Genomic DNA, 23,339 nt, shown 5'->3' on the forward strand with positions numbered 1-23,339 from the left:
AACTCATAAAAAAAAGGGAGATTTTAGTTGACTACAAACTTTTTAGTAGTCAACAATGAAAACAGGCCTGCTTAAACAAAACAAAATGAAACAACCTAATGAAATCATTAGATTTTATTGAGTTTAGAATGAAAGAAGAGTCCCACTGTCTCCGTAATGGTCAGATCTTAAATGAAGCATCTAGTACTGCCACACTTTAAGAGAATACAGACAATTAGGAGGGTAAATAAGAAAAGAAAAGATTTTGGATGAAAAACAATTAAAGGATTTAGATGTCTAACTCAGGCAGATGAGCCGAAGGGCTTCTGTGAGGCAGACATCACTACTAAGACTGGCTGTTAGAAGCAATGGAGTAGGTTCAGCCTAACCCAGAATGTTCTAGCAACCAATTGTGTCCAACAATATGTAGGGTTAGAGGCAGAAAGCTCAGCATCACAGAAGACTCTTAAATGCAGGCAATTCTCAGTGTTGGTATTGTCCTTTCCTTTAATAGCCCCACCACCCATCAGTCCCAAAGACCCTAAACTTCTGCCGAAAGCCACCATTCCATACCTGTCCAAGTAGTTCACAATATTCGGGTTCTTGTTTTCCCTCATTACCAGAATCTCATTAATAATCAGTTCTTTCTTCGGCTGCTGCTGAAGGTTCATTTGCTTAATGGCGACCTGAAATCAGAGTACCAATGATGTGCAACCTGAGTCATTTAATATTTATTGAATACCTATTAAATAACCAGACCTTAAGCATAACTAGGAAGACAAATATGAATATTATCTTAGCCCTTGAGGAATTCACAGTTTATCAATGTAGACAAGTGGTTCTCCAAGTAAAGTCCCTAGACCAGCAGTATCAGCATCAACTGGAAACTTATGGGAAATTAAACTCTCAGACTCTATTCCAGAACTACTGAATCAGAAACTCTAGTTTAATAAGCCATTCAAGGGATTCTGATGCACACCAAAATCTAACACTCAAACCTTGATGAAGAAAAATATTTTTTAAAAATTACAATATAGTAATAGCCACCAAAATTACTACCAAGTCTTTTATTTATTTGTTTGTTTATTTGCTTAATTCCCCCCCCCCCCCCCCCCGTTTGTCTGTTCTCTGTGTCTATTTGCTGCATCTTGTTTCTTTGTCCGCTTCTGTTGTCGTCAGCGGCACAGGAAGTGTGAGCGGCACCATTCCTGGGCAGACTGCACTTTCTTTTGCGCTGGGCGGCTCTCCTTACGGGGCACACTCCTTGTGGTTGGGCCCCCCTACGCGGGGGACACCCCTGCGTAGCAGGGCACTCCTTGCGCGCATCAGCACTGCACATGGGCCAGCTCCACACGGGTCAAGGAGGCCCGGGGTTTGAACCGCGGACCTCCCATGTAGTAGACGGACGCCCTAACCACTGGGCCAAGTCCGTTTCCCACTGCTAACTCTTAAAAAGGCTACTCAGTGAGAGTGGATGTGGCTCAAGGACTGGGTGCCTGCCTCCCACATGGGAGGTCCTGGGTTTGGATTCCTGGTGTCTCCTAAGAAGATGAGTGGATAAAATGAGCAGACACAGTGAACAGACAAAGCACACAAACAGCAAGCAGAAACAATGAGCAGACAGATAAGGGAGCATCTCGAGGGGGGCGGAGAATCACAATATAAAAGAGGTGCATAAACAGAAGTTCATACAAACTGCCACAGAAGCACTATTAAGGGCAAGAACTTTATCTGGCAATCTAGAGAGGCTTTATAGAGAAGGTGACTTTCCTCCCATATGTTCATTTTTTATTTTATTTTCTACTTTTTTTTAACTAGAACAGTTGTAGGTTTACAGGAAAATATGCAGAAAGTACATATAACCCTCTCCCCACAGTTTTCTCTATTATTACCATTTTGCATTAGTGTATGGTGCCTTTGTTACAACTGATGAAACAATATTAATACAATTATACTAGTAACTATAGTCCATAGTTTATATTAGGGTTCACTCTGTGTTGTACAGTTCTATGAGTTGTTTAAAAAAAAGTAAAGTATATACAAGCTAAAATTTCCCATTTTATCCACTTTCAATAAACAATTTGGTAGGGGAGGTAACTTTTTAAACTTAGGTATAGAAAGATAAATCTGAGCCAGGTTAAGGAAGAGGAGATAAAGGGGAAGAAATACCTAATGTTTATGTATGGAAAAAACATTGATAGCCTTTTTTTCCCCTTCCCCTCCCCTTCTCGTTGTTTTGCTATCTGTGTCCATTCGCTGTGTGATCTTCTCTATCTACTTCTCTTTTTGTCTTCACTTCTCATCTTTCTCCTCTAGTATTTACCAGGATTCGATCCTGGGGACCTCTGATGTGAAGAGAGGTTCTGATCAATTGTGCCACCTCAGTTCTTGGTCTCTGCTGTGCTTCACCTTGATTTTCTCCTTTGTCTCTCTTTTGTTGCGTCATCATCTTGCCGTGTGACTCACTCGCGCGGGCACTTGGCTCACCATGCGGGCACTTGGCTTGCTACATGGGCACTTGGCTCGCCACGCAGGCATGCTTTCTCTTCTTCTTTTTCACCAGGAAGCCCCAGGAATCGAACCTGGGTTCTCCCATGTGGTAGGCAGAAGCCTCATCACTTAAGCCACATCTGCTTCCCTTGATAGCCTTTTTAAAATAAAACTTTATTGAAGTATATATTCATACATGTACATATATAAATAATAAATGTATAGTAAAATTTGTAAAGTTACAAACATGCATATCATCATACAAGGCTCCCATACATCTCCCCACCACCATTACCTTGCATTGTGGTGAAATACTTGTTAAAAACTATGCCAGAACATTGTCAAGATTATTACTATTAACTTTAGCTCATATCTTACATTTGGTGTATTTTTCCTCCAACCCACCCAATTAGTAACATCTTATATTAGTTTTACATCTTTGTTATCATTCAGAAGAAAGCATTCTCATATTTGTCCTGTTCAGCATAGTCTATCATCCACCACTGGATTCCCTGCTATACAGTCCCATGCCTTGAACAATCCATTCAAAGTGTACACTCAGGGGCTCTCATTTTCATCACAGAGTTATGCTGTCATCACTTCAATTTTAGAACACTTTATAACTCCAACAGGAAAAATCTCCAACCCCCTCATATCCCTTAGTATTGAAAAAATGTCTTCTTGCCATTGTTGTATAATATTATATTATTGTTCTATTTTCCATAAATTACATTAGTTGTAGTTTTCTCGTGTACCACCATATTCTTAGTAATATGAGCATTCTTATATTTATACTATTAACCACAATCTTTATCCACCAACAAATTCACTGTTATACGTTCCCTAGATTATTCTCTAGTTTCCTTTCTAGTTTTCTTTCAACTGACATATCACCTACTACCCTTTTCATCCACAATCACATTTACAAATCAGCAGTGTTACACTCATTGTAATGTGGACCATCAACTCTATTCATTTCCACACTTTTACAATTAACCTTATCAATAATGCTACATAAATAAGCATTAGCTCCCATTCTCAACCCACCTTCTATTTCCTAGCAGCCTATACTCTAGAGTTTATCTCCGTGAGTTTACATATCATATTTAGTTCATATTAGTGAGACCATACAATATTTGTCCTTTTGTGTCTGGTTTATTTCTTTCAACATAATATCCTTAAGGCACATCCATGTTATCGTAAGTGTCATGATTTCACTTCTTTTTACAGCTCAATAATTTCACTGTGTTTATGTACCACATTTGTTTATCCACTCATCAGCCGATGGACACTAGAGTTGCTTCCATATTTTAGGAATTGTAAATAATGCTGTTAGGAATACCGGTGTACAAATGTCAGCTTGCATCCTTGCTGTAGCAGTTTGATACGGTTATGAATTCCAAAAATAGATATTGGATTATGTTTGTAATCTGATCTGTACCTGGGCATGATTAAGTTATAATTAAGGCTTTCATTGGGCCATGTCATTATGCATGGGTCCCCAAGGGGTGGGGACTCACAGATAAAAGGCATGGCAAAGGATAGAGTTGAGGGTTTTGATGTTGGAGCCCTGGGAAGTAAGCTTACAGAAGAAAGAGAAGCAAGAACCTGGAACAGGGGAACCCGGGAAGCCTGAACCCTTGCAGACGTCGGTAGCCATCTTGCTCAACATGTGAAAATAGACTTTGGTGAGGAAGGTAACTCATGCTTATGGCCTGGTATCTACACGCTCCTACCCCAAATAAATACCTTTACAAAAACCAACTAATTTCTGGTATTTTGCATCAGCACCCCTTTTGCTGACTAATATACCTGCTTTCAGTTCTTCTGAATATATTCTTAGTAATGGAATTGCTGGATCATATGGCAGTTCTATAGTTTCTTGAGGAACCACTAAACTGTCTTCCACAGAGGTTACACCATTCTACTTTCCCACCAATAGTAAAGGATATTTCTCCATATTCTCTCCAGCACTTGTAGATTTCTGGGTTATTTTTGTTGTTGTTTTAAATAATGGCCATTCTGTAAGATGTGAAATGTTATCTCATTATAGTTTTGATCTGCATTTCCCTAACAGCTAGTGATGTTGAGCATTATTTCATATGCTTTTTGGCCATTTGTTATTTCCTCTTTGGAGAAATATCTATTCAAGTTTTTTGCCTATTTTTAAATTGGATTGTCTTTTTATTATTGATTTACATGATTTCTCTATATAACATGGATATCGAACCCTTATCAGATATGTGGTTTCCAAATATTTTCTCCCACTGAGAGGCAGACCTTTCTTTCACTTTGTTGACAAAGTCTTTTCAAGAACAGAAGTGTTTAATTTTGAAGTGGTCCCATTTATCTATTTTTTTCTTTTGTTGCTTGCGCTTTGGGCGAAAAATTTAAGAAACTATCATCTACTACAATATCTTAAAGATGTTTCCCTACATTTTCTTTTAAGAGTTTTATGGTTGTCACTTTTATATTTAGGTCCTTGATGCATTTTGAGTTAATTTTTGTACAAAGTGTGAGATAGGGGTCCTCTTTCTTTCTTTTGGATATGGCTATCCAGTTCTTTCAGCGCCATTTGCTGAATAGACTGTTCTGGCTGAGCTGGGTGGGCTTGACGACCCTGTCAAAAATCACTTGACTGTGGATGAAAGGGTCTATTCCTGCGTTCTCAATTCAGTTCCACTGGTCAATCTGTCTATATTTATGACAGTACCATACTGTTTTTTACTACTGTAGCTAAGTAATAATGCTTTAAAGTCAAGAAGTAAGAATCCTCTAACCTTGTTCTTTTTAAAGACGTTTTTGGCTATTTGGGGCCCCTTACCCTTCCAAATAAATAACTGGCTTTTTGATTTCTGCAAAAAAGGCTGTTGGGATTTTTATGGGGATTACATTGAATCTGTAAATCAGTTTGGGTAGAATTGACTTCTTAACAATATTTAGTCTTCCAGTTCATGAACACAAGAATGTCCTTCCATTTATTTAAGTCTTCTTCAGTTTCTTTTAGCAATGTTCTGTAATTTTATGAATATAAGTCCTTTATATCCTTGATTAAATTTATTCCTGAATATCTGATTGTTTTAGTCGCTATTATAAATGGAATTTTTTTTTCTGATTTCCTCCTCAGATTGCTTATCAGTAGTGTTTAGAAACATTTGATTTTTGCATATTAATCTTGAATCCCACCATTTTGCTGAACGTGTCTATTAGTTCTAGTAGCTTTGTGGAGGATTTTCCAGAATTTTCTAGATATAAGATCATATTAGGCAATAGTGAAAGTTTTATTTCTTCCTTTGCTTTTTGGGTTCCTTTTATTTCTTTGTCTAGCCCAAGTGCTCTAGCTAGAATTTCTAGCACAATATTGAATAACAGTGGTGACAGTGGGCATCCTTATCTTGTTCCAGATCTCAGCAGGAAAGCTTTCAGTCTTTCACTGTTGAGTACAACTCTTCCTGTAAGTTTTTCATATATGCACTTTACCATGTTGAGCAAGTTTCCTTCTCTTCTTATCTTTTGGATCTTTTCTATCAAGAAAGGATGCTGTATTTTGTCAAATGCTTTTTCTGCATCAATGGAGAGAACATGTGATTTTTCTTCTTTAATTAATGTGGTTTATTATACTAAATGATTTTCACATTTTGAAAAACCCTTGTATATACCTGGGATAAACATACTTGATCATGGTGTATAATTCTTTTAATGTGCTTTTGGAAAAGATTTTGTTGATTAAATTCCACATAAGTAAGCAAAATGCCTTAACAAATATAAGGTTTATTTTCATTTCAAAGGAATTTTTACATCCACTTCTACACTTCAGGTACTATGTAAGGTGTTCTCAAAGTTGTAAATTAATCCTCAGAAAGACACTATGAGTTAAGTATTACTGTCAACCTGTTTTGACAGATGAGGAAATTATCATTCAGAGAAATTATGTAACTTACATATACAGCTATTACATGGCAAAGTCAGGATTAGAACCCACAAAAGTAATGCCAGTTTAACCTGTACACATGATCAGAGTAACCTTTGATCATACTCTCCCCTGCTCAAAACCACCAATGGCTCTCAGTTGCCTGGAGATGCTCCTCAGCCTGACAGTCAAAGTTCTCATGATGTGACCCCCCTTTACTTCCCATTGTACTCCTTCAAACATTCTTTATTCTTCCTGCCATCCAGTCTTTGTTTTTGTTCAGGATCTTTTCTCTATCTTAGATCATTTCTACATGTTCGAAAGTTATTTATGCTTTGCATCAAGTCAGAAGAAACTTATTTGCCATAACAGATATACTTTTCCCCCTTTTTTGAAGCCTCAAAAGATCATAGTTTTACCTCCCTTATGAATTTGCTACACGCTATAGACCCTGCATGTGATTAGTTAGACTGTGTGTGTGCATATATGTGAATATATATATACATATGTGTGTTCTTTTTTTTTCTTCAAACCTCTGAACTCCCAATGTCAAGCAAAGGGTCTAACACACAGCTGGTATTCAACAAATGTTTGTACAAAGATGAGAGGTAAATGGAGATTTCAGTGGGTTGGTAAGTACTTTTGTTTATAAACCTAAAAAGCATTGTAATGGGCTGCTCTATCCCCAGGAATAAACTTTAAATGATTTCCTAAATATTCATTCCCTTGAGATATTTTCCCTTCCTCCTGCTTAGTAGACAAGAACATGAACTTCCGGAAACTGCAAGAAGCACGAAGGGATGAATAATTCAAAAGAGTTAAGAATGGCAGTCTTCTGCGAGACCAGTGAATCATTAAGCACAGGGTAGAAATGATTTTTTAAACATCCGGACCACTTTTATTCCCTACCATAAGTGAAAAAACGTTGCTTTGGAGTGGGGTCTCTTTTCAGGTCAGGCCTTTGGTTTGGCTGCAGTTTTCTATAACAGCTGAGGATCAATGGATTACCTTTTCCTAATGTCTAAAAAGCAACATATAAAAGCAACATATAAAGATATATGGGAAAATGGATGTGGCTCAACTGATAGAGCATCTGCCTACCATACGGAGGGTCCAGGTGTGATACCCAGGGCCTTCTGACCCATGTGGCGAGCTGGCCCATGTGCAGTGCTGCCACATGCAAGGAGTGCTGTGCCATGCAGGGGCGCCCCCGCATAGGGGTGCCCCACGCACAAGGAGTGCGCCCAGCAAGGAGAGCTGCCCACATGAAAATAAGCACAGCCTGCCCAGGAGTGGCACCGTGCACATGGAGAGCTGGCAAATCAAGCTGACATAGCAAGATGACGCAATAAAAAGAGACGCAGTTTCCCAGTGCAGCCGAGGGTGCAACAAGCGGACAGAGAAGAACACACAGCAAATGGATATAGAGCAGACAAGTGGGGGGAGGGGGGTGGGGGGGAAGAGGAGAGAAATAAAAATAAAAATAAATCTTAAAAAAAAAAAAAAAAAAGGCACCAAGTATATTAAGCCCTTGTAACACATTTTAGGGGCAGGAGCCAGGGTAGTATCTTTGGATTTCCTCATGCCATTCTTGAAAGTGGGACAGTAGCTGTGAACCTCAAAGTGATCACTGCTGGCTGCAGCAAGGCAGAAGAGAGACAGGCAGAGCTCTAATATGGAGACCGCAAGATTCTGGGAGTCCTTATCAATAGCTGCTGACTGACCACGGTCAGGCTAAATACCCTTCACCTAATCAGACACCTTCTATTCAAGTCAAGAGAGAGTCTTTTCCTATAACCGAACAAGAATTGGATTTGAACATGGAGGACCTAAACTCTGAATCTGACTCTGTCACTTACTGACCTTGACCAATCACAAGCTCTTGGAGCTACAGTCCTTTTGTCAATACACTGAGGATAATAACCCCAACCCTCACTCTCCTCCTACAGGAATGTTTTGATGACTAAATGAGAGGGTGATCCATGTGTTGTTCATATACAAGTAAGAGATTTAACTAATAGAGAAGGCAATAATAAAAAAGCTAATCATAGTAATAACAGCATTTCATGAGTAAGCATGAATTAGTTGAGAATTGGTTGAGAATAACCAAGTCAAAAATCAGGTTTTGGGTGTCACTGTGTGCTGGGTACTGTGTTAGGTGCTCTACTTACAATAACTCAGTAAAACCTAACAATAACCCTGCACAGTAGAAATCATTATCTACATTTTCAGGTAAGGAAATTGAGGCTAAAACTTATAAGCAAATTGCCCAAAGTCTAAATCACTAAGTGGCCCACAGGTCCATATAACTCCAAATCCTATTATTCTTCTATTTACACATTCTCTTTCAAAAGGGGCTTGAAAAATGACTGTTAGGTTTATAACTGGAAGAATTCCTAGCACTAACATGCTAATTTTCCTATATGTGACAGTCGATAGCTCTATTCTTCCCACTAGGATAACCCTCAATATACACTCACTCACAAAGGCTAAGAGCATCCTGCCAACTCCACTAAAGATTTATAGTCCCTGGGGCAGTAAATGAGGCCTACTTGACCACACAGCATTAGCCACCTTAATGGCCTTGCTTCCATTCATAATTTTATAACCACAAGGCAGGCACACAATAAATTAAATTTCCTTTTCCTGTGGCCAGCTTCTTATACATGCAACCTCCAGATTCTAACCCAGGCCCTGCTAATTGCTGGTAGCACAATCATGTAGAAAAGTCATTTAAACTCCCTAAACCTCAAATTCCTCATTGATAAAAAGGAAATATTACGTACCTCATAGGGTTTGTTTTGGGGTTAGTATAACTTAATAATAATGGGAGGAACACTAGATTGGGAGTCAGGAGACATGGGTTTAAATCTCTTATTTCTATATTAGGTTTCTTTCCCAAGCACCAAAAATGAATAAATGATTACCTACTACAGCAGTTCCACAAGAAGGTCTTTCAGGCAGTACCCAACTTCTGCATACCTCTACCTCTACCTGTTTTCTTTCTCCTTGAATAATAAACCTCACTTATGAGCCACCCTCACATTCAGGCACTCCCCAAATCCTATCATATCTACTTCCAAAGTATCTGTCAAATCTATCTACTTCTTGTATACTTATTCCACCACCTTAGTCCAAACCATCATCTCTCACTTGGACTTACACAATAACCTCCTGACTCACCTGGATCCACTGTTTTCCATAGAGTAGTCACAGTGACTTTTCTAAAATCTCTAAGTTTCATCCTGTTACACCCCTGTTTAGTTCTAATCTGCTGTAATAAGAAACTAGAAAAAATGTCCTATTAGGCTAAGAAAGGCTAAAAGTTAACCAAAAATTAAAAAGAAAGAACTAAAAGAGCAATAATTGATGGCAGACACTCACCTCCTGTCCTGTGGCCACATCCATTGCAGTGTATACGGTACCTGAAGCACTGAATGACAGATAACAAGTCAGGGAGAGAAAGAAAAACAGTAACAGGTATTCAATAAGTGACCTTTGTTAAATGCAGTTCTGAACACAATCAGGCAGTGCAAGTGTTAACAGCAGTGATTTAATCCTCCCTCCTGGCCCCACATTCTCATATTTGAGGCAATAAAGAGAATATAGATTCTAGTAGCCAAAAGACCTGCGTTCCAATTTAGATCTTCTACCAAGTACCAAATAGCTATATGCTCTTGAGCAAGTTATTTAACTTCTTTGAGTTTCACTTCCTAATTTCAAAAGTAAAGGCAAGAGAATTAAAATGAAGTAGTTCACATAAAGCACTTAGCCAAATGCCCAAAATATAGTAGGTATTCAATATATACTCGTTTCCTTATCCTGTTTTCCCTCTCCTCTCCTCTCCTCAACCACCCTTGGAAAGTTACTCCTGTGGCCTCAAACTCTTCACCTGTAAAAAGGAATATGATTACACTTGTAATTCTCTACTGGGGTGTTGAGGGTGAGGGGAAAGGAGTCCAAGACAGAATTTCAGAAAGAGGTATGGGTGTGAGGGGGACTTATTTTCTTAATCTGGGTTGCTGATTACATGGGTACATTCACTTTTTGAAAATTCATTGAGTTGTACATTTATGTATGTTATATTCAATTAAAATTATACTTAAAAACTACAACTATTTAAAAATTATGAAAACTTGAAGAGCCATACTGAATAATCTAAAATAATCTCAAAGTGCCTTTCCTTCTCTGACAATGAAGGGTCCTCTGACCCTTTTTTTTTTTAAAGGTCCCAGGGTGAGGGACTGAACCTTGGACCTCATATGTGAGAAGCCACCACTCAACCACTTGAGCTACACCTGCTCTCCCTCTGTTTATAACAGTGCTTTTTTAAAATTCATTTATTCTGTCAAAAGGATATATAAATTTTATTTTCTGTAGTTTAAAATTATAAAATAGGGTTATTTTTTCAAACATAAAATATTAAAGAAGCGTTATCAAACACATAGTTCCCAATAAATCTGATACTACTTCTACCCCAACCCTGAGGTAAAATAACCTCACTATATATACACATATGTACAGATATGCACATGTATATGTATGTATTTAAGCAATGCACATATAGAGAAAGAAAACACCCATAATGCTAGGAAAGTAATGTACATTTGAAATAACTAAAGCCCTCCTTTTATGTCTATAACCACAAACCCCATTTATCTGTGGGTGGGTAATGGGGGGATGCTATGAATGCCATGAGTCAGGTTTACGTGATGCAATCTGAAAATTTAAAATCCTGACCCATTGCAAAATGTATTTAGGCAAATCCTGATACTGTGCTTCTTGGAGCTGTCAGGTCAATGCAGGGGGAAAAGTCACTTGTAAGTAAGCTTCACAGCTAGAAATTATAGTCACCAAGCTCCCTAACCACTCTTTAGCTGGGACCCTGCTTACATGCCAGGAAACTGAGACCATAAGGCATTGGCTATCAAAGAAGGACTGAATCATCTACATTGGCAGTTCTTCCCTATTGCCTGATCATCATAATCCTAGTCACTTTGTCATAAAACTGGTGCCTATTTTCCCATTCCCCAACCCTCCCTCATGGCATGCCCATTCTTTAAGAGAAAAAACGCCCAGGCCTTAGGGGACCAGACGTTTTGGACTACGTCTTCATAATTATAAAGGTGTAGAAGGCTACTCAGGCCCACAAGTTAGTATATGATTGTTTCTACTTTCAATAAACGTATGAACTTAAGAGGTCTAAAAAAAAAATCTTTTCAGGTTTGAAAAAAAAAAACAACCAAAAATCGTAATAGTACCAGTTCATCATATTTACATGGCATTTATATTTTTAAAATCATAGAATGTGAAAATATCATGGGTGCTTAACAACTATTTCATTACTATCTTCATATTAACATAGATCTGTAAAGTAAGCAAGGAAAGAATCTTTTACAGATATTGTCTACTTACTGGTGTCAAACATTCATTTGAAAAAATAGTAGAATTTCTGGAGGTGAAAGGCCCTCAATCCATAACCCTCTCCCTTAAATTTACAAATAAAGAACCTGATGTCCAGAGAAGGGACTTGACTTGTTCAGACCTATATGGCTTTCTGCTACATTCTTAAACAACATAAGCAGCTGCAGCAGTTTGATATTGTTTATGAATTCCAAAAATAGACACTGGATTGTATTTGTGAACTGGTCTGTTCTTCTGGGCGTATTATATTGTACTGGATTCAGAGGTTTCACTTTACTTGATTAAATTACGATTAAAGCTTTGATTGGTTTGCATCAGTAGGGTATTGAGTCCCCACCCCTTGGTGGGTGGGGATTTACAGATAAAAGCCATGGCAAGGGGCAGATTTGGGAGTTTTTTGAGCTGGAGCACCAGGAAATAAGTACACAGAAGAACTTGGTTGTGAGGAAAGAGAAAAGGCCCCTGGAAAAGAAACAATCTATTCACCTGATAGTCCACAGCTGGCTTTGAGAAGCTAGCAGAGGAGCTGAGCCCAGGGAAAAGCCAGCCCCAGGAAGAGAGGAACCAAGGAAGCAGACACTGGCAGCCATCTTGCCCCAACATTTGAAAATTGACTTTGGTGAGGGAAGTAACTTATGTTTTACAGCTTGGTAACTGTGGGCTTCTACCCCAAATAAATATCCTTTATAAAAGCCAAAGGGGATTTCAGCCCCTTTGGCTAATACACAGCTAGTAGAAATGCTACTCTAATTTACACTGAGGCAAGCAAAATGATTTCTTTTCAAGGTGTTAACTACATTACACCAGTTCAGACTCACAAAAGCACTTCCTAGTAGAAAAAGTATTGGATCAGGAAAAAGTAAGTTCCACTCAAGTCCAGAACCCTTCTGAGGATTAAATAATAGATGCAAACAATAGGTGTAAACAGTCAAATGCCATATAAATATGACATTATATTATGCAATAATACTTTCCTATCTTATATCCAGAAGTACTTGGATGCATACGAAAACTGAAACAGGAAACTTCAGTGGCTTCATTGGCAACAATGCTTTCACTCAACTTACACTGAGCACCTACTATAAGCCAGACATATATTTGTCAGTTTCTTTTAAATTTTTGCTCTTTGGTATATCTGTAGAAATCTCATTATTTCCTTTTTCTTTTTCCTTTTTTTTTTTTTAATATGGAGGCATAACTTACCTAAAGTAATTTGTACATATCTTAAGTGTACTACTTGATGACTTGGACACACCCATGTATTCACCACCAAAGGCAAGATATTGAACATATGTTTCATCCCCAAAGGTTTCCTTGTGCCCTCCCTAGTCAACAACCCCATCCCATAATACATATTAGTTCTGCCTATTCTTGAATTTCATATAAATAGAATCATACATTATCTGCCCCTTTATGTCTGGCTTCTTTTGCTCAAAAAAATGGCCAAACACTGTTTTAAGACTTATCATAGTATATTATAATTGTTTGTCTGTCTATCTCCTTCTGTAGACTTGAGGTCCTTGATGCAGAGATTGTGTCTGAATCATAGCTGTATTCACAGGGCCTAGGACACAACAGAAACTCAGTTTAGATTTGCTGGGTTCAGCAAACTTAGGACAGCACGCAAGATGGAAAGAAGAAACTAGAGTGCAGAAGAAATGAATGTACCCAGAAAAATAGACCCATTTCACTAGTAAAAAGGGCTACAGTTCTGGTTCCCCCTTTTCATCATATTAGTGCTTGTAGGTGTCAGTGCTAGGGCAAACAGGTTTAAACTGGAAAAGCAGAGCTGTAATTTGGGAAGCTGGTTTTGAGTTAAGAAAATAAATGGTTCTCTCACTCTCAATGCAGGAGTATTTTTAGCAACATGGTCAGCTAATGGCACATCTCCCATATTAAGCATAATTCTGCCAAGCCTAAAGTCAGGCTAATATAACACTTCTCGATGGGTGGGGAGTAAGGTGGAGAAAAAACAAGGTTTATGAGATGCAAAACAACAGTGAAATATATATATTCTAACACATACAATTTTAAATCATTTTTCCAGGGAATGAAAATGTCCCTACTAACCCTTGTCCAATCTTCTCAAATCGTGTATATTTCTTCTTAGGATCGCCCACACTCACTATGCTCCCTTTGAAAGAAACAGAAACCATGAATCATTTCTCTCAGAAAAATACAAAACATACCTCATGTTCCCCCAAACCCTGGCACTGGCAAAAATTGAAGACCTACCTTCAGTACTCCAAAACTATATCAAGCAGGTTCTTAGCTTTTCCCCTCAAAAGTCCAAACAATAGTTTTAACTCCGTGACTTCTTTTATTCATATCTATTTTATTTCTAACTTCCTAAAAGTCATTCCTTTTATTTTTAATTTTAACTAATTAATTCAGTCATTCAATATACATTCACTCGTTTACTAAGCTCACTTACTATGTACCAAGTCCTATGGTGTGTGATAGGAATACAGAGATACATGACACAGAGCTAAGATGGCACCTACTTTCAAAGACTTCAATCTTATGGAAGAGACAGATAAGTAAACAGAGTTCCATCAAAATACAACTGCTGTGATAGATGCCAAGGGGTTAGAGGATGAGGTATAAAGTATGGTCCAGTAAGGCTTCAAAAAGGAGGTGATATCACACTCATTTTTAAATAGTAAGTAAGAATGAGCCAGGGAGAAAAAGCAGGGAAGGGGTTTACAGCAGGGAACATTTCAAATACAAAAATATAGAGGTATGAGAGAGCACACTGGGTTTTACAACTTATATTCTACGGATTTGGAAACTGAGGCCTATACAAGGGAAGATTTAATCCCTAAAATCACATAGCAAATTGGTGGCAGTGCTGCTATTAGGAGTTTGGTTTTTGGTCTCACAGTCAAATATGCTTTCCACTAGTACCAATTACTAGGATTTGGTACTTTTCATTTTTCAAAAAAAAATGAGGATAATAATGCCTGTCTTCACAGGGTTAATATGAGAATTAAATGAAAAAAAATCAAGAAAATACCTTGCTTGTCATTTGGTACATATTATACTCTAAAAATGTTAGTTTCCCTTCCCTCTTTTCTACAACCAAATGGCAGATTTCTCATCTCGTAGATCAACGGCAAACATCAATAATCAATCATAGTACTCTTATCCACCAGGTATAGAAAAGGCCTCCATCTTTCTCAATACAAGATTCCAGACTATTCACCAGATGAAAACTATTTATCATCTCCATAACCCTTTGCTTGGGGTGAGGAATACTTAGCCCTCTAATTCTCTAATTGAACTATCCACACTTTCTCTCATTACACCCCCATCACCTTGTAGTAGTTAGTCAGGGCTGATGGAACAGGGAAGTGGTTGGATACAAATACAAGGGCAGGGTGAGGACAAGCACAGTCTATGGGTACAGCACCAAGAATGGCCAGAAAGCCACATGGACTGAGCCTAAGACCAGGATCTTTATAGCAGTGGAACTTTATCTCTGTGCTTGACCAATCACGGACCAGAGGAGAGCTACAAAGGGCTTACGTAATTTCTCCAAGATCTCCTCATCAGACATTTTAGGCTTCTTCTTCTGCTTCTCAGTATTCCGGGTTAGAGCATCTGGTGGAGTGGTGTTATTCTCAGTAGGTGAAATGGGAGATGTAGCCACATCCCGGGTTGGAGTAATAGGAAGTGGTTCAATCACAGACCGTGTGTATACCTGCATTATCAGTGCAAGAATTTGGCAAGGTCAGTCTTTGTTAGCATTGGGGAAGCTCAGAAGCCTCTCCTAGATGTGGGGTTAGAACATCTTCAGAAAAATAAATACCAATAACTCAACCCCTCTCCTAGGTCCAATCTATATTCCTCCTCCATGTGCCTAGGCTCATCCTCTGAGTGAAATGCCTTCCTTGCTCTTCACTGTATACAAAAGGAGTGAGAACCTCATCACTTAAGATATTCAATTGTCTATTTCTCCACAGAAATGGTTTAAAGGATATTCTATCATTAAATGGGAATCCATTTCATCTCTAAAATTCTATGCCTTCCCAAGCTGAAATGAATATTCTATATTCCCACAGCACTTAGCACTGCTAATACAGCACCTAACATTACCTTCCATTGAGTTACTTCTCTTTTAAATCCTGAACTCTTGTAGAAAAGGAACTATCTCTTATTCTTCTTCAAGAGACAGTATGGTGTAGTGATTTGGGGCATAGACTCTCAAACCTGAATGGCTGGGCTTAAAATCACAATTCTTTTTCTTACTATCTATATGACCATGGACAGCTTATTTAACTTCTCTCTGCTTTACTTTCCTCATCTATAGGAAGGCAACAATATGATATACATCTCATGAAATTGTTGTAGGAATAAATTAGTTAATATATGGGAAATGATTAGAATTATGTTTGCTCCACAATAAGCACTCAAATTTTAGTTAATATTAATATATTCCTTATTCATATACTATTCATTTACTTAACAAACATTTATAGAAATTCTACTCTATGCCTTACCTAGACTAAATGCTGCCCCTATCCTGTCATTCTTGTGAAGAAGGTAAGAAAGTCAGATAACTGCAAGGCAGAGATAAATGCCCTAAGAAATACGCAAACTATATACTGCTGAGTTTCAGACTAATATTCTGCTCCTTCCCTGGTTCCCAGCACAAACCATACACATAAGAAGGTTACTGCTATAGTGGAAAGCCACCTAGACTTGGATCAATTACCTGCTTTCAAATCCTGGCTCATTTGCTTACTAAGAGACCTTTGGATAGATCAATTTACCTTTCCAAATCTCAGCTTCTTCTTCTATAAATTAGGAATTAATAATGCCTTTTTGTCCATTCATTTTATTATTTACTGCCTTTCTGATTCCTGCCAATAACTACATTTGAGGAGTTTATGGTTTAGTAAATGAACATGCTTGGAAACTGAAAAGGGCCATTTCAGTGTGAGACATAGTGACAGCTCTCCAATTTTGAAGGCTTTTTTCCTTAAGGTGACTGTGACCCATAGAGGGTGATACCACAGATTCTGTTTATAAGTTCTTACTCTAAGAAGTCATGTAATCCCTTGAAATTCCTCCACAATATCTTCCACAGTCAATCAATCAACTTCTTTGAACACTTCCCTAAATGTTTAGTACTTCAGAGGCATTATTAGAGAGTTTAAGCCCTAAAATGTTTTTTCTTATGAAGCTCTCACCAAAATAAACTGCCCACACAAAAAAAACGAATAAAGTATCATCTGATCTTAGATCAATGCTCAGTGATGCTAAATCAACTAAAAGGCATGGGGACTAGATTGTGCAAAGCAAGGGTAGAGAAACTGTGGCTATTTTGAGATGCAGGAACCTCAGAGGAAGTTAAAATAAAGATCACTGCCAATATCCAGCATCAAAATGCACTCTGATGTCCAGTATATTAATAGCACTAACATATTTATAAATTCTCTTGGGTCTTTTAGCATCATCAACAATGCTATAAGAGCAGTTGAACACTGCAATTTTAATAGAGAGGAAAAGATCTACTACAAAAGGATAATTTGTTGCTTCCCAGGAGGCTGGGATAATTTGTAAGTCCTGCACTAAGTAACGTCAATGCTGCATATCTTTCTATCCTATCTGCTGTAGAAAGCAGGCTATGTTTACTATAGCTGGGCTAATAAAAACACTAATTGGCTAGGACATATTGGCATTCCCTGCAAACCAAAGATAGATAAACATACTGCTTCTTGTTTTTAAATCATACAGAAAGTACCTTTCAATCAAGGTAGCTCAGTGATTTCACCAGGTCCAAAATCTAAGGACCTTTAACAGAGCATTCAGTCTCTAAGCCTCAGCACAAACCCTTCCCAACTCTAATAAATCCAACCCCTTATTCTCTGCAAGTCACAAAACTTTCAGTGTCCCCAAAGACTCACAGATTTTGTGTGCTCTGGGCGTGGAGCAATCACTGGAGGAGGGGTAGCATCATCATCATCATCCTCATCTTCTGAAACTGGTGGCACTGCAGGTGTCTCAGATACAGTCTTCACATTCTATGCAGGGAAAATAAACTAGATCAGGGTTTTTTATATTCCACAGACTCCTTTGCCAGTCAGGTGAAAACCATGGACCTCTTGTCAGAATGTAATGGCAGAGAGTTTTATGACACTCGACATTAGCATGTCTTTAAATTAAATTTTAGGATTATTCAAAATTAATTCAAGTTGACAGATCCCCTGAAATCTTTCCACGGACCCCTGATTAAGAACCCCTGAACTAGATTCATTGTGTCCAGCTTGACATGGAACTTAAGCTACCAAAATCACCAATCCTTTCAAAGAAACCCCATCCTGATGTCCCTTCTGAAACATCAGCACTCCAAGCTTGCCACCTTTGTTGCAGCAAAACTCAGGAACTCAGTCAGCTTTGCTCTCCTTTTTAGCCACCATGATCCACTCAGTCGCTTAGGGCTTCCTTCTTCCACCCAAAGCCTAACTGTGGAATGGGAAGCCAGCTACCATCTTCTCTCCCCCCCAACCCCTCCTCGAAAGACAAGCTCATAGTCTGTTCTTACTGTACGAATTTTATTCTCCATACTGAAAGAATAAAGAAAGAAATTTGGAAAAAGGCTCAAAAGTGGAATTTTACAAAGTTTAATTATTTTATCTCCTTAATCCTTCCTGATATGGTAAATGGAAGTCCAGACAGGCTTTTGCTCTCTCTTTATCCTCTTCCCAAAACCTACTGGGCCCATTCTGTCATCAGGACTGCTCATTTCAATTTGAAGAACAGAACCTCAGAAGCCCTAGTCTAAAGAAGGCAGTTAATTTCTCCCAGACTGTATGCTATTCATTTCACTAAGCTTCTGCCCTGCCCTAGAATGAACCAACTTGTCCCTTTAATTAGATCTATTATCATCTATGGCAACTTGATTTTCCCATGCAATCTGTAACAAAGCTGGACCAGGAGTAGCTGGTTTTAGAGCAGGTGCAAAAAAAACCATATCATTTCTGCTTACAACATAAACTCAAGAGACAAAGTGGTTCCAAAACGCAAGCTTTTTATAGATCCTAAATGATTTTTAGGATAGGACTAGAGAAGCAACAGAGATACTCTTATATGTACTCTAATTCAATAGCTTTCAGATATTTTCAGAGCATCTACTTTATGCTCAGTAAGATACTAAGATGAACGCTGTTAACAGAAAGTTACAAAGTTGAAAAAGATGGTTCATATACTGAATCTACTTGTCATCTTGTACAGGAAACAGAGAGTGAGTTCCCCTCATGCCTGTCAGTTGGGGCTTTCTGAAAGAGGAAAGTCAGGGTCAGAATGATGGGGTCTAAGTGGAGAAACTGAATACTAAACTAGAGCTACTGAGTATGGAAGACTGGCCTTAATCATATTTGACAAGCTAAGGTAAAGAAAACTGGCAATCTCAGACTCTAACAAGGCCTCCAGTTACAGCAGGTCTAACTTAAAAACTGACAGTGCCAGGTATATGCAAGTAACTAGCTGTGGTGATGACAGCTATCCCTTTGGTTCACCTTTTATCACTCGAGACATGGGGAAGAAGAGGCATGGTAAAAATTGAGGGGTGACTTTAAGTCACTTTCAGTTCTAAAATCCAATAAAGGTTCTTTCTCTGTCAAATAATGTATTCCAATACTTTTTGTTCTAGCTTCTCTTCTCCCCACTATCCACTCAACAAAATGTAACTAGGAATCCAAAATGAGAATGAAGTCAACTCTGTAGCCTCTCACTCATCACCACATGGCCCTGGGGCTTCCCTGGTATATATTATAAACACTAGTTTGCTTCTAAAAACTCTAAAGAAGATTTCATCATCTTCTTCAGCAATACATTTTGTTTTCCTCAGGTGATGACTTGGAGTGGTGATATTAACTAATGTCAGAGATAAGAGACTTAGGTTTGGGGCCCAGATTTCTGAGCCGTGTCCTTGAGCAAGTCTGTACTATATGCTTCAGTTTTTTCATCTCTAAAATGGGAATAATGACAGTAGCTCTCCCCCTACCTCAGAGGGCCACTTAGAGAATGAAATGAAGTGATATGGATATAAAAACACTTTTTAAATGGTAAAGGGCTACGATGTAAGGAATCATTAAATTATCATTATGTTTAATAACCACAAACCTCTGTTTAAAAAAGGAAATGCTAACTTAGAGTCATTCATTCATTCATTCATTCTGTGTGCCAGGCTCTGTTCTAGGCTCTAGGACTATACTGAAGAACAAATATATCAAGTTTCTGTCCTATGGCTTACATTCTAGAATAGGATACAACAAAACAATGGCCATATCCATAACATGCAATATTAAAAAAGGACTTCTCAGGGCTGACTTTTAGAAGAGCTTGGCTGGTAGTATATTTCTTTTACAATAAAATAAAAAAAGCGGCAGGGGCGGGGCCATCCAGGCTGGCTGTGGAGGTCGTGGGACACCCCACGCAAAGCCAGAGGGGCTCTGGGTTCCCCCACGGCTAGAGTGGGGTTCCGAGTCTCCCTGGTCTAGAGCACGCTTGGGAAGCAGACCTTTCACTCACTGTTGGTGTCTGCCCCGCGGCTCGAGCTGTGTGACCTTGGGTGCACCCCGCCTCTGCACACCCAACCCTGAGCCTGCCTCTGCTTCCTCGTCTGTGAAATGGGTATAACCCACGTCGTGCAGTGTGAGAAGTGAGGTCCTCAACACTGGGTTTGACACGGTTGCTCTGCTGTGATTCATCACCTTCTAAAGATGCATCCTGACTTATCTCCGCACTTGCACACTGAAGAATGCAACATCTTGATTAACTTGCTAAAGGAATGCCACAAAAATCAAGCATTCTGAAATTTTTTTGGTCATTGCAATGATCTTGATTGGGAGATGAGAAAATGCTTAAAGAATGAGTACATGGCAAAAAGAACCAAGAGCAAGGAGCATGGCAATGCGATGCCACACAGACTTAATTCTTCAGAGGAATTTGAAAAATAAATTATATTTCTACGGGATGCCTTGCCTGAGAGAAGAAAAAAGATTCTTGGTTGACAGCTGAAAAATCTTAGTAGATCTCTGTGATCCTTTGACTAGACAGTGTGTCCCGTTTTTGAACCACGGAATAATATGGAATCCTACACTTGCCTGTAAAAGTAATAGTATCTCTCCCTCCTACTAACAGACTCAATTTCTAACATGTTCCTTACCTTTGTTTGTAGCCAATTCACCTCTAAGTAACTTATCTCCCTCAATAAATTAACGTATTTTGAAAAAAATAAAATAAAATAAAATTTTAAAAAAAGGACAGAAAAGAAACAAAACAAAACAATGACCAACATGTCAGGTCATATGGGATAACATACGGAGGTAGAGATTGGTTGGGGATGGTAATATTCTTTTAGATAGGATAGTTGTGGAAAGACCTCTCTAATGAGATGACTTATACAGCCTGAATAAATTGAGGGAGCAGGCCAGTATTCCTGGCAAATGGAAGAAGTACAAAGGCCCTGAGATGGGAACATGCTTGGTATGTTCCAACAACCTCAAGGAGACCTAGGTGGCTATAAAAAAACAAGCAAGAGGAAGTGGAGTAAGAAACAAGGTTAGAGGTTGCCAGGAGCCAGATTATGTAAAGCAATGGAGGTCACAGTAAAATTTCTGGAGTTCATACCTAGAATGAGAAGCCATTGGAGGACTGTGAGCACAAAAGTGGTGTCTATTAATATATTATTACTTTATGTGTATTACTGTTTTAGTTTGCCAGAGGGCTGCCAAGGCAAAGTACCAGAAAAGCATTGGCTTTTATCTGGGGTAAAAGCTTACAGTTTCAGGGTCTCTTAAATATCCAAACCAAGGTACCATCAGAGATGCTTTCTCACCAAAGTCAGCTGCCACGTGGCAAAGATGGCCACATATCTCTGCCTTCTACTCCAGGGTCACTGTCTTGGAGCTCAGCTCCTAGAGCTCGGCTTCAAAAACCAGGCATTGGGCTATTCTCTTTCCAGGCCTCCTCTATCAGTCTGGGCCTCAACTCTGGCTCATCTCTCCCAGGGCCTCAGTTCTTTGACTACTAGGGCTTCCGATTTCCTGCAGTCTTCACTACAATATGGCAATTCCCTTATCCTCCATCTGTTTTTCATCAGACTCAAAAGAGGGCAGAACTCAACCTGAATCATGTCTCACTGATGTAGTCTTAATCAAAAGCCTTAAAGAGACCTTATCATTTAATCTAATCAAAGGGCCCTCAACTCAATCTAATGCAATCAAAGGGTATCATACCCACAGCAAGAGATTCGTTTAAAAGCACAGCTTTCTCTTTTTGAGATTCATAAAATAATCTCAAACTGCCACACTCCACCCTCATTATCACAAAAACACATATATTCTCATTTGCAAAATACACTAATTACATCACAATATTCCAAAAATCTTAAATCATTTCAATAGTAATGCTAAATACAAAATCTCATAGAAATCAGTTATAGGCATGCTGTTTGCTTTGGGACACAAATTCACCTCTAGCTGTACACTTGTGAAACTTACAAAACAAGTTATCTGCTTCCAATATACAATGGAGGAACAGATATAGGATAAACATTTGTATTATCATAAGGAGGGAAAGAGGTATCATGGGTCTCCAACAGTTCCAAAAACCTGCAGGGCATACTCATTAGATTTCAAAGTCTAAGAGTCATCCTTAAAATGATGTTTTCTTCTCAGGGCCCCATGGGGACCCACCCTTTCCACGTGTTTGCCCAATGGCTATACTTTTGGTTCCACCCTTTTAAAGTATCTGGGTGGTAACTGAGCTCCAGACTTCACCCTCCAAGAACATTAAGGTAATAGTCACACTTTTCCCAATCTCTGGGAGACAGTTTCAATCCCTTTAGTACAGTGAGGTGGGAACATTCTCCCTAATCTCTAGCATACAAGGCCCAACCCCCTCAGAACAGTGGGATCATGACCTAACTTCCTAATCACCCTTCTCAGAGCAGTAGGGTGGTGACCTAACTACCCCCAACCTATGGGGAAAAGGCCCAACCTCATCAGAGTAGTGTGGTGGCAACCTAACTCTCTCCAACCACAGGGAAATGTGCTCTACACTCTCTGGAGCCTCGGGTGGCCAAACTCTCCCTGAACAATGGACTGGAGGATTCACCCACTTCAAATGCCAGGGCAAATTCACCCTTTTCACACATATGGGAGGGGGCCCTCTCTTGGCCCAAGGAGATGTCCTAGTTCCATATCTCAGCTTCCAAGGTTTTCTTCTTGAAGCTGTTTTTCCTTCAATCTCTCCCTTTTAGTACACGCTGACAGTGGTTTCATTCATACAGATCTCGCCTAAAGTTTGTTGGTTTAGCATGCAGGAAACAGGGGTCCAAGCCATCAGACAGTAAGACTTCCCACAAGTCCTTCATGAATAACTGCATTTTCAATCCTGACATGTAAGTTCCAAGTTTAGTTTGGTCCTCACATGCGACACTATACTCTGGGAGCTTGTTATATGAAAGCTTGGAATTTCCCAAATCATCAGTCCCTGGTTTCTTTGTGACTACCAGTTTAGTTTT

General features: G+C 38.9%; 1 protein-coding gene and 1 pseudogene across 7 annotated transcripts in view; one reads left to right on the forward strand and one right to left on the reverse strand.

Moving 5' to 3' along the window:
* PAK1 (p21 (RAC1) activated kinase 1) overlaps positions 1–23,339 on the reverse strand; it is a 169,225-nt gene that overhangs the window by 14,246 nt on the left and 131,640 nt on the right. For all 7 annotated transcript variants that reach the window (XM_012528181.4, XM_058306030.2, XM_012528183.4 and 4 more), the window contains 5 exons: positions 17,716–17,832; positions 15,332–15,506; positions 13,874–13,937; positions 9,764–9,812; positions 553–665 (listed from right to left, as the gene is read on the reverse strand). In XM_012528181.4, the coding sequence (XP_012383635.1) occupies positions 553–665; positions 9,764–9,812; positions 13,874–13,937; positions 15,332–15,506; positions 17,716–17,832 (518 nt within the window). The remainder of the gene's footprint in view (positions 1–552; positions 666–9,763; positions 9,813–13,873; positions 13,938–15,331; positions 15,507–17,715; positions 17,833–23,339) is intronic.
* On the forward strand, positions 20,060–20,181 carry LOC111766019 (small nucleolar RNA U109; annotated as a pseudogene).

This window comes from Dasypus novemcinctus, chromosome 10 (assembly GCF_030445035.2).
Source record: "Dasypus novemcinctus isolate mDasNov1 chromosome 10, mDasNov1.1.hap2, whole genome shotgun sequence".
Taxonomy (NCBI): domain Eukaryota; kingdom Metazoa; phylum Chordata; class Mammalia; order Cingulata; family Dasypodidae; genus Dasypus; species Dasypus novemcinctus.